The sequence below is a fragment of the Neomonachus schauinslandi genome, chromosome 5 (assembly GCF_002201575.2).
Source record: "Neomonachus schauinslandi chromosome 5, ASM220157v2, whole genome shotgun sequence".
Classification (NCBI taxonomy): domain Eukaryota; kingdom Metazoa; phylum Chordata; class Mammalia; order Carnivora; family Phocidae; genus Neomonachus; species Neomonachus schauinslandi.
This window is the reverse complement of record NC_058407.1, coordinates 94,365,251-94,381,911: the sequence shown is the minus strand read 5'-3', so window position 1 is coordinate 94,381,911 and position 16,661 is coordinate 94,365,251. Positions and strand designations below refer to the sequence as shown.

The 16,661-nt window shown below is 36.5% G+C and overlaps 1 protein-coding gene across 1 annotated transcript; it reads right to left on the bottom strand.

Annotated features, from left to right (window-relative positions):
* Positions 1–335: 335 nt before the first annotated feature.
* KLRB1 (killer cell lectin like receptor B1) lies at positions 336–12,291 on the bottom strand. Its single transcript, XM_021690434.1, has 6 exons — positions 12,207–12,291; positions 6,350–6,448; positions 5,615–5,689; positions 4,365–4,519; positions 3,872–3,987; positions 336–483 (listed from the first exon to the last, which is right to left on the bottom strand). Exons 1-6 carry the CDS (start codon positions 12,289–12,291, stop codon positions 336–338), a joined length of 678 nt encoding a protein of 225 aa, XP_021546109.1.
* Positions 12,292–16,661: the final 4,370 nt, after the last annotated feature.

The window sequence follows — 16,661 nt, the reverse complement described above, 5'->3', positions numbered from 1 at the left end:
TACTAAAACTTTTCTAGAGGTGAGCTAAGGCATAGAGGGGATCAATGAAGGCCACACATATATGCCAGGACTGGAAACCATTCCTCTCAGCTGCTCTGGGCTTCTTTCCATAGAACATGTTAAAATGATACATATTTTCCCTATGTATTTGTTTCCTCATTGATTTAATGAGTAGATTAGACATGAACTTCTGTAAGATTCACAATAGTTTTAGAATTCTCAGTATTGGTTCACTTTGTGCTATTAAATATACATTAGGCCAGTTTAACTGTATATATAGTTAAAATTGCAGAGACCTATAATGGAAAGTAAAGAAATTGAGAGGAGATGTATAGTCAAGAGTCAGAACATACTTTATTTCTGACAGGTTTTAATTCTTTTTGGCAGATCCATCGATTTTCTGTGTCACAGTCCTCAGAAATAATTCTTGTTGGTGAGATGGAAACACAGCTCTTTTCTTGAGTATAACCAGTAATTTGTAATCTGTGGAGCAAAAGAAAAAACTTCCTTAGTGTTTGTGATTTTCTCACATAATTAATTCCCTTCATCTAGCCAGTGTCTCCTACAACTTTCAGGAAACAACGGGATGCTAAATTATTAAGTATAGCGTAAGTACACTGTCAAACATAAAATGGTATAAACACTTAAAAAAAGATTTTTATTTATTTACTTATTTATTTTTAAATTTTATTTTATTATGTTATGTTACTTAGTTTTATTTAGAGCACAACTAGGGGGAGGAGCAGAGGGAGAGGGAGAGCGAGACTCCCAAGTAAACTCTGCTGAGTGTGGAGCCAGATGTGGGACTCGACTCTGGGCTGGACACGGGGCTCGACCCCATGACCCTGAGATCTGAGCCACCTAGGCATCCTGGAATAGCTATATAAGTCTCTGGAACTCGCCAGTTCATCTTCACTGGAAAAGCATCCTCTGACAAGAAGCTTCGTAATAACATATGCAAAGAAGACAAGCTTTGGAAACTGGGATTCTCTTCTTAATCTTATTCTATCATTGACATATCATGTGAAAAGTTTCTTTACCAAACTTCAATTTTCTTAAATATACAGGATATAACCACTAATATTTGGGGGAGACATTGAGATGGCACATGTGAAAGTATGACAATGCTTAAATGGTGTATGTGCTCAGTAAACATTAAGTACACAGTGAGTGATGGGCATACAGGGTGTATAGACTTTGGACACAGCTAGGAAAAGAGGCTTCGTTTGTGTGCTATGTGGTCAGAAGTTTCCTTTTTTTTCCACTCCAAGCAGAGGTTGGTAGGTGTCTGCTTCAATATGCCATTAATTCCAACAGGTGTGAGGCTTGTGGCTCACTGAGGGTGAGGGTAGGAGTAAAATCAACAACAGAATAGGCAACATTAGGGCCAGGTGCCGGGATGGGGTGAGTTCAAGACTCATGTGTTTCAAACCAAGTGGAGTGGTGGTTGTGGACAGGGTTCTGTCACAGCTTTTCTTTGTTACTTCATTGCATTTCTTCATGCAGCCCCTTGGGCCTGAGCAGCCAATCTGATTCCTCCCTAGTGTCTGACACTCTTGTCAAATTATGAACTTCTCTCAACTAGGCTATTGCCGAAGCCTGCCATGTTTTACCTCTTTACCCTTTTGATCCCTTCTTCAGCTTTCAAGATAACTTTTTTAATGCTCAGATGGCCAGGTCAATGATTGTCTTTCCAAAAGGCCCTCAATCTCAGCCTGGTTCTCTAAACTTATCTCATTTAATCCCTAAACAGTCCTGAGAGAAAAATTATTATCACCCTCTATTTTTCTCCTTACCAGCAAGCCAGGCTGACAGTTAAAATGAAAGCAGAATCTGATACCCTTTCTACTATAACCCGACACCTTCCAGGGTTATCTGATCACTGCCATCTTAATCAAAGCATCATTTTTATCCCAGAGTAAAATGGAATGTTCAGCTGAATTTAATCCATCCACTTTACCTATATTTCTGCTCACAGACACTTCAGGGTTTTCCAATTTTATTATGAACCTCAGTAAAATAAGTATACACACATACTAAATTGAATCAACCAAAATTAACCTTTATTATGCATGAAAAAATAAAAATACGTCAATATCAAATTTTCATTTATATGTAAATAAAGTATAGAAAATAATACCCAGAAAGCATATAAAAAATGAGGATAGATTTGTGTGTGTGTGTCTGTGTTGTATGTGTGTGATATATGTGTAGAGTACGTGTGGTGTATATGTGTGTTGTGTATGTGTAGTGAGTATGTTTTGTGTGATGTGTGTGTGGTGTATGTGGGTATTGTTTTTGGTGTGTTCTGCTGTGTGTGTTTGTGTTTGTGGTGTACATGTGGTGTGAGGATAGATTTTATTTAACAGAAGGAGTATACTTGCCTTTTCATAAGTTTATTCTACTCCAGAACACTTATTTTATTTATTTATTCATTTATTTATTTTAAATTTATTTATTTCAGAGAGAGTGAGAGAGAGCACACGGGGAGAGGCAGAAGGAGATAGAATCCCAAGCAGACTCCATGCTGAATGGGGAGCCCAACATGAGGCTCGATCCCCAGGACCCTGAGATCATGACCTGAGCTGAAACCAAGAGCCAGATGCTTAACCAACTGCGCTTCCCAGAACACTTATTTTAAAATAATCTTTCAAAGAATCACATTTTAAAAAATAGCTTAGAACATGGGTCAGACAATGTGAAAATTTGCTAATTAAGCCAGCTTTTTTTCAATGTTTAATACTTTTCCATAACAATTATCACTACAGCTTAGATAAACTTGAACAAGCTCCTGTGTTTTAAATTTCATGTTTTTTCCTCATGTTTTTTGAAGGATAAAAAAAATTTTAACTATAATTTATACAGATTTGATTGAATCATTCACAGACTAAAAAAAATGCAACATAGTATCATCTCTTCTGAAAAATCTATCGAAAAGTTCTTTACAGAAACATTACTGAATTCCTACATACTTTTGCTTCTGAGGGAAAAAAACTCTTCCTTTGTTGTACAATTAACCATGAATTCTGTTAAAATATGTAATTTACCTGTGCAGCATCAACCCTCCTATTACACGGCTAGTTATCTTGACCACCTTACACAAGAAACTATAATGAGACACCCAAGAGAAAATAGCAATTAGATCCTTTGTGGCCTATGACATATTAATCCCATTCCCTGAAATAACTGTCTCCTTTACACCACTGGTTAAAATATACAGCTAACCCTCAAACCACATTTGTTTGAACTACACAGGTTCACTTCTATGCATTTTTTTCTTTTTCGATAAATACAGTAAAGTATTGTAAATGTATTTTCTGTTTTTATAATTTCTTAATAACATTTTCTTTTCTCTAGCTTATTGTGAGAATAGGGTATAGAATACGTATAACATATAAAATATATGTTAATCAATAAGGCTTTTCGTGTGTCTGGGTTCTGCATGCTGATATTTACTTTTTTTTTTCCTCCTCTTATATTTACTGTTCCAGTGCTGATTGTGACCCCCCAAGGTATATTGTCCCACAATTTGAAAAACACTACTTAAAAACTTTTGCATGATGAAAACCTCCAGCTAGAGATTGCTTAATTTTATATGCTCCTCCCCAAAAAAGTTAGTCTGCTCCTTTCTCCTCTAAAACCCCCTTGCAGATAAAAATATATATTGCTATAATGGGCTGATGTCTTTTCACATATGGAACTTTTCAACCAACCAACTTCAACATCATTCATCTTAGTTTATTCCGAACCTCTTGAAAATTTCTAAACTAAATTAAAACCACAAACCTCAATCTTCCGTAACAGTGTTACTATCCTGAAATATTAACCTGATTTGGGAATGAATATTCAAATTAGCTGATCTAATACTCACACATTTGAATTTAAAAATGAACCATTTATCCATTTCCATTTCTTCTCTGATAATGTTAAATTTAGTCCAATCCAAAATAGCATTCCCTTTTCATTTATCCGCATTCGTATGAGTTTCTATCAATAAAACGAAAGAAATGACTGAATATTGAATCTGCATTATCTATTCATGGTTTGCATTTTTCTGCTCATTCTCTAAAACAGAGTTCAAGTCTCACCTAGTCTATGATGCCTTTCCTAACTCCCCATCAGAGTTAATTATTCCTTCTTTGTGATATTATTGTCCCTATATTTATATCCATATTGCTGCATGTATCAAAGTCTCTTCAATTATTTGCCTACACCTGTGTGTAGTCTCTCAGACTGTGAGCTTCTTGAAGTGAAATTTGCTACTTCTATCTGCATAGAACCTTTGGGCTAAAGCCCAAAGATCTTGGTATGGTTAGAAAAAAGTGCTAAGTTTTATTATTAAGATATCTTATTTCATTATTTACCAATTCTTCCTGATCTCGAATAAGCAGCAAACTGGATTCTTTTGTGGAACAGTCAGTCAGGCTATCTTTCCAAGTGTTGGAAGCATGAGAAAGAAACAAGCATTTTTCTGGGAGTGTATGCCAATCTTCTGGGCACTTTAACAGATCTAGTTTCCCTGAAGTAAACAGAAAGAAGAAATAAATAAGTGTTATATTTCTATTCTGTCTCCACCCACCACAACTAATCACACATGCACAGGTCATTATAAATGCACAGAAGTCTCTGATTATCACTGTGAGAACAACAAATGAATTTATTACAGTTTTGAGGTTTTTGAGACTTACTGTTCATTCTGGTATCAAGAATTGGAAATTCATGACCAGTTATAGCGAGCATAAATGGAATCATAGAATATTAGAATAGGGAAAGACCATCAACATCATTTAAGCAGCCACATCCTACTTTTTAAGGCACTGACAGAATAATTTAAGTCCACACAATCAGATGGTGGTAGAGTCAAAACTATTCCTGAGTTTCCTTAAACTCATCACTAGTGCTGACTCCACTATACGTCCAATATGTAGTTACCTAAAAAATGTTTACTTTAAACAACATGTAAACTGCAAGGCAGATAATAATTGATTTCACTAAATTAATGACAAATTCTATGGAAAATTTCTAATTGTCAAATTATCTATTTGCTAACTTAAGGCAATCTATTAGATAACATTTTCTGGAAGGATTTTCCAGGTTTTCTAAAATTTCTGTTCTGTAAGAATGTGCACAATCCATGATCACATTCTGCTACAGTCATTCAACAATAGTGTCTTTATTAACTCATACTACCTACTGGAGCAAGATTGATGTCTTAAGATTAATGGACAAAAGTTAACTCTTTGACATACTCATTAAGATCATCAAATATTTTGCGTGAGTGCATAGTTAACTTTTTAACATGGTATTTGGCTATTAATTATTGAATATTCTAACAGCAACTTCCCATGAGGCAACATGAACTGGTGATTAAGATCATAGACTTAATCTATGATGCAATTTCTGGCCACAGGTGTAATTTCCGTTGTCACCTCTTCCTAGGTGTATGACCCTAAGTGAGTTGTTTTCCCTTTCCATTCCTTAGTTTTGTCAAACATAAAATCAGAAAGATAATGCCATCTTAACTTATGGGTTGTTAGGAGCTTTTACTACTGTAACATATAGTATCTGTCAAATATGGGCTATTATTTTTAGAAAGTTCAAGCTACCAAATTACCTGTTGTTTCATTCCTGTTCTCTTGAACATCCACTCGGCTTTCTTCTATTAATGAGTTTCGTCTTAAGAAAGTCACTAGCAAGTAAGGAGAAACCATTAAGAAGATTAAATGCTGAATGTGGTGAAATGGATGTGTTATATCGATCACTTCAGGAGACTACATTATCTCAACAAGGCTGAATGTGGACAGAAGATAACGCGATAGTAATGTAGCAAAGAGCCTAGTTAGAACACAGCATACATACACAAACAAGAAAACACACGGAACGGTGAACTCACACAGACACTGACTTACCTGTTGTCTACTCTTAAGTTGTTTATACTCCTGACCAAGCTTTTTCATCTTCAAAATAAATATAATTATGTTTACCCCATGGGAGAGGTTGCCTAGTGCAATCTGGAATTTAGTAGGCACTTAAAAAACTGTAAATAAGGGAAAATTTTATTTTTCTTTGTCACTGTCATGTTTTTATTATAACTGTGATCATTTTTAGGTTCTGGGAGCACATCTGAAATACCCCATGAAGACGATCAGAACAATTAGGAAGAGAAATGTGAAAGGCTGAAGTTTGCAGAGTAGATTTGGGCCGAGCATTGTGAAAAGCATTGTTTTGTAATTGTTTTTATTTTATTGGTCTTTCACTAAGTTTGAGGTGGCCAAATGATGTTGATACTCTAATATTTGTGATAGAAATAATATAAGTATTCTGAAGCAAATAATCTTGAATTACTTACCTGAAACACTCAATCCAATCACAGTCAAAGTAAGAAGAATAATCGCAATACAACCAAGTTTCAGAGCAAATTGATGCCAAGGTGAACCTTGACAGACATCTGAGAAGTTAAGAAAATACACTCAGTTAACCCAGTTGAGTTCATCTGGTACAAAAAGCAAGGGTGTTTTGGATCACGTATAGACAGATTCAGGATGGGAGCTGGGGGCAGGAAAGAACAATCAGCCATATTAGGGACCCAGGAGGTGGATTCTCAGCCAGATCCAGCTGAGAGTTTGCTCACTGATAAAACAGAAATATTTATGCTTGTCTTATGTACAAATGATTGGTATAATAATCAAATGGGATAGATATGAAAAGTTTTGAAAATTGCCAAGTGCTGTGTGAAAATGAAACAAATATCATATTATAGGGAGTAAGTGAAAGAATTTTGTCTAAAAAAAGATGGCCATTGTCCAGTCAAGGTATTTTAGAAAGAGCTCTATTGAGGCTCTATTTTGTGCTAAGCACCATTTTAGGTTTCGGTTATATACAACAATTCTATTCTTGGACATGGATTCCTCTACTTTATTGTCATCTAAGACAATTATCTCCAACTTGAATCAGATGTATGGCATTCAAGAAAGAGTGTTTTGTGAAGCTGCATATTATTTTCAGTATTTCAATGAATGTAACATAGCATGAACTGATGTCTACAACATTGCATAGTCTAACAAAATATCAAATACATTTGTATTTCTCTGTAGTCATATCATTTACAATATAGCGTATATCTCATGTTCATCAGAAATTGTGATTGTATTAATTAATGAAATGGGAGGCTTAATTAATTAATGAAATGTATTTTGGTTCCCGACATCTTTATTTGTTTTATTTTTTTAAAGATTTTATTTATTTATTTGACAGAAAGAGAGAGAGCACAAGCAGGGGGAGCGGCAGGCAGAGGGAGAAGCAGGATCCCTGATGGGAGCTTGATCCCAGGATTAAGCAGATGCTTAACCGACTGAGCCACCTAGGCGTCCTGGTTCTAGACATCTTTAAAAATTTGGATTTCATAGGGAAAACTAATGCGAGTAATTTTCTAATAAAAAAATTTGTCCCACAATTCTTTCAGGTCTTGACTCAAATGTCATCTTGCCGTCAGGTTCTGTAGATATTCCATTTGATACTGTCCCTCCCCCAAAGCTAAATTCTACTTCTATTTTTTATTTTTCTCAATTGCACTTAATATCATGTGATCTTTTTTACATATACTTAGTTCTTTGTTTATCTGTGTCTGTAGTAGTGTAATATAAACGTAATAAAGGAAAAGATTTTTTTCCTCTATTTTGTTGACTGCTGTCATCTCAGCACTGATGGCCTAGCACACAGAAGGTGCTTATTTTTGAATGAATGAATAACCTCTAGAGGCATTTTGCCAACACCTTACTTACTTTTCTAAGGGACCAAAACCCTTGACTGTAACAAAATAGGTCAACGCTCACATCTCTGCCTGGTTTTACTGACTCTTGGTTTTCTCACTCTTTTACGGTAACCACAGCCTGAAAAACTTAGCCAAAAGCTCAGGAGTGGTTTCACAATAATTGTGATATCAGGCAAAAAAAAGAAACATATAACACATTTTGTTGACTTTATTCTACTTTTTTTCAGATTCACTTTTAGGATGATATTTTGTAGGATAAAAATATAATCAGACTAGACAAATTTTCTGGACCCATTGATTTGGGGTCATAGAGAGTAGATTTTGAGAAAATCTCCCCGCCTTTTTTTTTTCTTCCCTTTTTCTGACATCCCCTTTCAACACCATTTTCCTTTCTCTCCACTTTTGCTAGATCTGAATAGGGTCAGAGAAGTCTTACTCTTTCCCATAAAAAAATATCTGTGGCTAGACCAAACCCCAACTGTAGTTACCAAAATCCTCCAATTCTCCTTAATCCCCATATGAAAAGTATAGTGAAACTTATTTGGTAACCGTAAACCTTTTTTCCCAATTTGAAACATTGATAATTTAATAGTTTCAAACCTATCCCAAGTCATTCTAAAAGAATATAGTCCACATGCTTAGCACAATATGAAACAAAATCAGGTTAGATAAAAATCCCAATATCACATTTGGTTAGATTTCAGAAAGTCATGATAATTTCATACGTATTTTCGCCTAGTTCCTGGTCTTTTTTCACCCATGTCCAGGTCGTGGCATCCCTCACCTATTACTTCATATTACACTTCCCTATTTTTTTTTTTTTTCTTCACTGACACGGAAAAGTGCTGATTCCAACAAGTGTCAAATAGGTTCGTTTGTTAATGATATTCTCCAGTGTCTCAAGGCTTATCTCCTAAACTGTGATACTTTTCAAGTATCAAGTTTCAAAGTTAGAAACCATCACATTGTAATTATATTGAAGTCTGCAATCTTGAATATGATTTTCTTCCAGAAATTTTTTCCCCTTCTCTTCGGAGAGTGAAGGATGTTAATCATTAAGTTTATATTTTGCATTGTGAAAAAAATACTATAGAAGTGAATTCACTGGAACTTAACCTTAGTATTTTGTGAGGGGATTTGGAATAAGGTAGGTTACCATTACAGCAAGGTAGCAATGTGTCTCTAAAAAATATTGCTTTGTTCATATGTGTAAAATGTTTCTTCCTGGTTTTTAACCAAGGCTCAGTAATAGAAGTGATGTTCACTTTTCACACTAATATCTTTTTTTAAAAAAGATTTTATTTATTTATTTGACAGAGAGAGTGAGAAAGCACAAGCAGGGGGAGTGGGAGAAGCAGGCTCCCCACTGAGCAGGGAGACCAAGGCAGGGCTTGATCCCTGGGCCTAACTGAGTGAGCCACCCAGGTGCCCCAGTAAATTTATAATCTGTGCATCCTTAAGCTGATGGTGGGAAAAACAGAAGGGGCTGCTGTTTTTAGAAACATATGAAAAATATATTGTTAAAATGTCTATGCTACCCAGAGCAATCTAACAGCAATCAGACAACAACAACAAAAATAAAATGTATTCAAATTGGCAGAGAAGAAGTCAAACTCTCTCTCTTCGCAGATGACATGATACTTTATGTGGAACATCCAAAAGACTCCACCCCCAAATTACTAGACTCATACAGCAATTCAGTAATGTGGCAGGATACAAAATCAATGCACAGAAGTCAGTTGCTTTCTTATACACTAACAATGCAACTGTAGAAAGAGAAATTAGAGAAACAATTCCATTTACAATAGCACCAAAAACCGTAAGACACCTGGGAATAAACCTAACCAAAGAGGTAAAAAGAATCTATACTCTAGGAACTACAGAACACTCATGAAAGAAATTGAAGAAGACACAAAAAGATGGAAAAACATTCCATGCTCATGGATCAGAAGAATAAACATTGTTAAAATGTCTATGCTACCCAGAGCAATCTATACCTTCAACACCATCCCGATCAAAATTCCAATGACATTTTTCAAAGTGCTGGAACAAACAATCCTAAAATTTGTATGGAATCAGAAAAGACCTTGAATCGCCAAGGAAATGCTGAAAAAGAAAAACAAAGCTGGGGACATCACGTTGCCCGATTTCAAGCTATATTACAAAGCAGTGATCACAAAGACAGCACGGTACTGGCACAAAAACAGACATATAGACCAATGGAGCAGAATAGGGAGCTCAGATATGGACCCTCAACTCGATGGTCAAATAATCTTTGACAAAGCAGGAAAGAATAGCCAATGGAAAAAAGACGGTCTCTTCAATAAATGGTGCTGGGAAAATTGGACAGCCACATGCAGAAGAATGAAACTCGACCATTCTCTAACACCATACACAAAGATAAACTCAAAATGGATGAAAGACCTCAATGTGAGACAGGAATCCATCCAAATCCTAGAGGAGAACATAGGCAGTAACCTCTTTGACATCAGCCAGAGCAACTTCTTTCAAGATACATCTCCAAAGGCAAGTGAAACAAAAGCAAAAATGAACTTTTGGGACTTCATCAAGATAAAAAGCTTCTGCACAGCAAAGGAAACAGTCAACAAAACAAAGAGGCAACCCACAGAATGGGAGAAGATATTTGCAAATGACACTACAGATAAAGGGCTGGTATCCAAGATCTATAAAGAACTTCTCAAACTCAACACCCAAAAAACAAATAATCAAGTCAAAAAATGGGCAGAAGACATGACATGAATGGACAGTTATCCAAAGAAGACATACAAATGGCTAACAGACACATGAAAAAATGTTCATCATCATTAGCCATCAGGGAAATTCAAATCAAAACCACATTGAGATATCACCTTACACCAGTTAGAATGGCAAAAACTGACAAGGCAAGAAACAACAAATGTTGGAGAGGTTGTGGAGAAAGGGGCACCCTCTTACACTGTTGGTGGGAATGCAAGTTGGTACAGCCACTTTGGAAAACAGTGTGGAGGTGCCTCAGAAAATTAAAAATAGAGCTACCTTATGACCCAGCAATTGCACTCCTGGGTATTTACCCCAAAGACACAGATGTAGTGAAAAGAAGAGCCATATGTACCCCAATGTTCATTGCAGCAATGTCCACAATAGCCAAACTGTGCAAAGAGCCGAGATGCCCTTCAACAGATGAATGGATAAAGAAGATGTGGTCCATATATACAATGGAATATTACTCGGCCATCAGAAAGGATGAATACCCAACTTTTACACCAACATGGATGGGACTGGAGGAGATTATGCTAAATGAAACAAGTCAAGCAGAGAAAGTCAATTATCATATGGTTTCACTTATTTGTGGTACGTGAGGAATAGCATGGAGGACATTAGGAGAAGGAAGGGAAAAATGAAGGGGGGGAAATCGGAGGGAAAGATGAACCATGAGAGACTATGGACTCTGAGAAACAAACTGAGGGTTTTAGAGGGGAGGGGGGTGGGAGGGGTAGGTTAGTCCAGTAATGGGTATTAAGGAGGGCACATACTGCATGGAGCACTGGGTGTTATAAGAAAACAATGAATCGTGGATCAGTACATCAAAAACTAATGATGTATTGTATGGTGACTAACATAACATAATAAAATAAAATTAAAAAAATTAAAAAGTAAAAATAAAAGGCAAAAAAAGAAACATGAAAAATATAGGTTCATATATTATAAAAATATATCCAGCATTCTTTTTTTTTTAAAGATTTTATTTATTTATTTGAGAGAGAGAGCATGAGAGAGAGTGAGCACATGAGAGGGGGGAGGGTCAGAGGGAGAAGCAGACTCCCTGCTGAGCAGGGAGCCCGATGTGGGACTCGATCCAGGGACTCCAGGATCATGACCTGAGCCGAAGGCAGTCGCTTAACCAACTGAGCCACCCAGGCACCCTATATCCAGCATTCTTGATGATAATATTCTGAATTTAAAAATTTCTAAGATATTTCTTTTTATTTTCTTTTGTGATTGTATTAATTAATGAAATAGGAGGCTTAATTAATTAATTAATGAAATGTATTTTGGTTCTCGACATCTTTGTTTTATTTTTTAAAAGATTTTATTTATTTATTTGACAGAGAGAGTACAAGCAAGGGGAGCAGCAGGATCCCTGATGTGGGGCTCGATCCCAGGACCTTGGGATCATGACCTGAGCCGAAGGCAGACACTTAACTGAGCCACCCAGGTGCCCCCACACTAATATCTTGATAAAAAACGAAATCGACAAGGGGCGTGCTTTTCTTGGCAGTTATTGTTACCTACAGACAAACTCTGCTGCACCACTGCAACAGTAATATAGAATTGCTGCTCATCCTCAGAGCAGTGATTGAAAACCATAAATAGGAGAGGAAATTCTAACTCTGGAAGATAAACAAATGCCAAAAGGAAAATTAAAGGTACTTACCTTGAGGAAGTGATGGGGGTGATGAACTTGCAAAGCAAGAACCCCTGGATAAGTTTAAATCAGCATATACCACTTGTCTATCCATTGTAAGCAGGGGAATATGGCACTTAACTTGTGTGTAAGGACAGACTCCAAGTTCTGTGAGTCAAGATCAGCAAAAGGAAGTGCCCAGTCTGAAATGCTTTGTTGTTTCTCTTGTAACCCCTCCCACTCACACTTTTAGCTGTGGGTTTCCTCTGTAAATTAGGGAGACAATTCACTTATTGGGTGTCTAATATACTTGGATATGTAATATCTACTTTGTTTAATTAACTGGTCTGTTGTTTGACAAAATTTTGGGAAGATTTTGTCGTTGTCCTTCTAACCATCCCTTTTGAGTATCTTTCTTAGGGTCAGGACCGGCATGAGGCAAATGAGACACTCATCTAAGGTGGACATTTCAGGAACTCTCCAAAAAGACTCAGTAATCGAGAGAAATAATAGTTAATGCGATGTGGCAAAAAATAAACATTTATGCAAAAAAATGGCAGGATGCCTTTTAAAAGCTCTAAATTCTTCCTGAAATATTCGTGTTCCAAATAAAGCTGCTATAGAAGCACATGCTTACTCCTTAAAGATTACTGATAATTATGAAAAGTAAGCATGTGTGAGGGGCACCTGGGTGGCTCAGCCGGTTAAGCGTCTGCCTTCAGCTCAGGTCATGATCCCAGGGTCCTGGGATCGAGCCCCGCATCGGGCTCCCTGCTCCGCGGGAAGCCTGCTTCTCCCTCTCCCACTCCCCCTGCTCGTGTTCCCTCTCTCACTGTGTCTCTCTCTCTCAAATAAATAAATAAAATCTTTAAAAAAAATATTTAAAAAAAAAAAAGTAAGCATGTGTGAGAATTGAATGACCCACAAAGTATGACATTTAAAAAAATTTTTTATTAGATTTTATTTATCCATTTGGCAGAAAGAGAGAGAGAGAGTGCAAGCACAAGCAGGGGGAGTGGCAGAGGGAGAGGGAAAAGCAGGCTCCCCTCTGAGCAGGGATCCTGAGGGGGGCGCTTAATCCCAGGACCCCAGGATCATGACCTGAGCTGAAGGCAGATGCCTAACCGAGTGAGTCACCCAGGTGCCCCATTACATTTATAATCTATGCATCCTTAAGCTGATGGTAGGAAAAACAGAAGAAGTTGCTGTTTTTAGAAACATATGAAAAATATATGTTCATATATTATAAAAATATATCCAGCATTGTTGATAATAATATTCTGAATTTAAAAATTTCTAAGATATTTCTTTTTATTTTCTTGTAAGAGTTTAATTTTTAGAGTGATGCACCAGTGTTTACCCACCATTATTTAGAAGGTGGATGTTTCACCCTCCCCCAAAATTCTGAGTCTTGACTATGATATATTGGCTTACCAAAACTAGCTTACGTTGATAGTACCATTGTATGCACTCTCCAGTGACTCAGTGACAATGTTAACTACCTGACTATTTGGTAACTAAGAGTCACTTTATTTGTGCTATTTTATTTGGTTTTGTCACATACTTCACCTAAATTTTTATTTTATTTTTTTTAAAGATTTTATTTATTTATTTTGAGAAAGAGAGATAGAGCACACACGTACAAGCAGGGAGAGGTGCAGAGGCAGAGGGAGAGAGAGAATTTCAAGCACACTCCATGCTGAGCATGGAGCCCAACACAGGGCTCAATCTCAAGACCTTGAGATCATGACCTGAGCTGAGACCAGGAGTCAAAGGCTTAACTGACTGAGCCACCCAAGCACCCCTAGAGGATTTTAATTAAATATCAAATACATATAGCATGTTTTACAGATAGAACAATAATTGAATGAAAAACTGAGTTAATATTTTGCAGTTTTCATAACATGTCTTTTTAGACAACCATATTTAAATCCATATGACAACCTTGCCTTTCTTAAAATTTCCATTAATAAAAAATAAAGTTCATATTGATATGAAAATGTTTGTATCAATGCCTGGGCCTTGCCAGAAAACTGAAAATAGAAATGACTGAAATATAATTAATTAGAATGAATCTCCAGTTTTCCCCAACCTTGACTCTAACAATGAATGAGAGGGAAACTGTATACCAGCAGGAAGGTGATAATGAGCTGATGGCTAATGGCAGAAGTGAATGTAAGTAAAAAACACTTTGGGAAAGTTTAGTAATTATAAGTAACATTTGTGAAGATCTTTATTTTTTTGGTATTTGCATAACTTCTTGACTTGGAATCACCTAAATTTTTAGAGTAAACATAATCTGCCAGGATTATGGAAGGGTATACTGGGTCACCTATATAGAACAATGATTCTTGAATTTTAGTGTCTATACAAGGACCACCTGAAAATTTGTTAATAATGTAGAATCTTCTTACATATACTCTTCCCTTCCTAAGATACAGTTAGTCTGGGGTGGGGATGTGCTAAAAAATCATCCCAGGTAACTGAGGTGGTTCATGAGCCACAAATAAAAAAACACTCATGTAGCATGTAAAAAATGTGAGGATATTTGAGAAAGATTAATAGAGTGAACAGAAGTCTGATAATCAGTGGATTTAAATAATGTTTTTAGTGCACTAAAGTTTAATTTAAAGTTACGCAGCACTGGGGTACCTGAGTGCCTCAGTTCATTTAGCATCAGCCTTTGGCTCAGGGTCCTGGGATGGAGCCTGGTGTAGGGCTCCCCACTCAGTGGGGAGTCTGCTTGTCCTTCTCCCCTCCCCAAGCTCATGCTCTCTTTCTCTTTCAAATAAATAAATAAAATCTTTAAAAAAATAAAGTTATGCAGCATGATTGTGATTAGTAGGAATCCACAATGGCCATATGAAAAATAATTTATTTGAATGTTCCTTTCAGAGCGTTTCCTTCAAACAGAAGCTTGTAAAAGTCTGAACTGCAAAAGCATAAACTGGTTCGAAGAGAAGTAGAAACAAAAGATGAGTCTTTACTTGTGCATATGTACTATACAACATATTGATGGTTCATTTTGTTTGTTACAGCCATCTTCACAATCATCTATCACAAAAGACACTTATTGTGTGATCATTATTGTATACATAAACCCATATAAGAATTCACATGGAGAATTTTTTAGTTATGTTCATCTAATCATCTAGATGGCACTTTTGCAAAAAGCATATCAGAATTTAGGAATATACTGTCACATATATATGTATATATGTTATATGCATATATATGTGACAGTACATTCCTGACTATATATGTGTGTGTATGTATATATACACATATACACATACATACCGAGATAGGCACACACATAATATATATGATGTTAAAGCTAAATATTTCAGAGAATGAGTGATTACAAACTCTGAGATTTAGAATGTATAACAGTAGCAATAACATTGAGTAACTCAAAAAACAATAAAGATAGATTTCTTTTTACTATATCACCTATTTTGACATTGAGCTTTCCTAGGTTAATAGTGAGAGTTGGAGGTGTGCCTGGGTGGCTCAGTCGTTAAGCGTCTGCCTTCGGCTCGGGTCATGATCCCAGCGTCCTGGAATCGAGCCCTGCAGCGGGCTTCCTGCTCAGCAGGAAGCCTGCTTCTCCCTCTCCTACTCCCCCTGCTTGTGTTCCCTCTCTCGCTATCTCTCTCTCTGTCAAATAAATAAATAAAATCTTAAAAAAAAATAGTGAGAGTTGGAGTGGAGAGGAAGAGAGAGTAAAATAAAAACAACGTTACTTTTGAATGTGAAGAAATATAACAGAGGCCAGAAGATAGCTAGGAAATGGAGAAATGAGTGATAAGAGAATAATTTGGTGCAAGAAGGTGAAAACACAAGAGGCAATATGTGGTAATCATGAGACAAGAGAAGCCATTCCAGGCTTATAATATAAAAGAAAAGGCAGACTAGGAAGCTACAGGCTCACTTTCTTTCACTGAATTAACAACCATATATGGACCAGAATATCTCTGTAAGAACTCTAGAGACCAGCTGAGAAACTGCAGCACCCAGGCCATTGTAAAACCAAGAAAACATTCCACCAAAAGGGGTAGGATAATTCCCAGCATTTGGTACACTCGTTAGTGCCCTTACCCCTACACAGCATATTGTGGAGACATCAGGAGGAAACCCCATGTAACTTCCTTCAAGATGGAAAAAAAAAAAAAAAAAAGAGTGGACCATGCACCCAACATTCTGGATTGTCTGAGGGCTACTCAGGGAACTGGTTTCTGTCTTGCCTGACTCAGAGTTCTTAGGGGACCAACTCAAGATAAACTACTGAAAACTGAGGTGAGCAGCAAGCAGAGCTACAGGATTGCAGGCAGACATGGGAGGAAAGGAAATGAAGAAAATTATTCCATTCACAGTAGCATCAAAAAGAATAAAATACTTAGAAATAAACCCAATTAAGGAAATGAAAGACTTGTACATTGAAATCTATAAAACATTACTGAAAGAAATGAAATAATACATAAA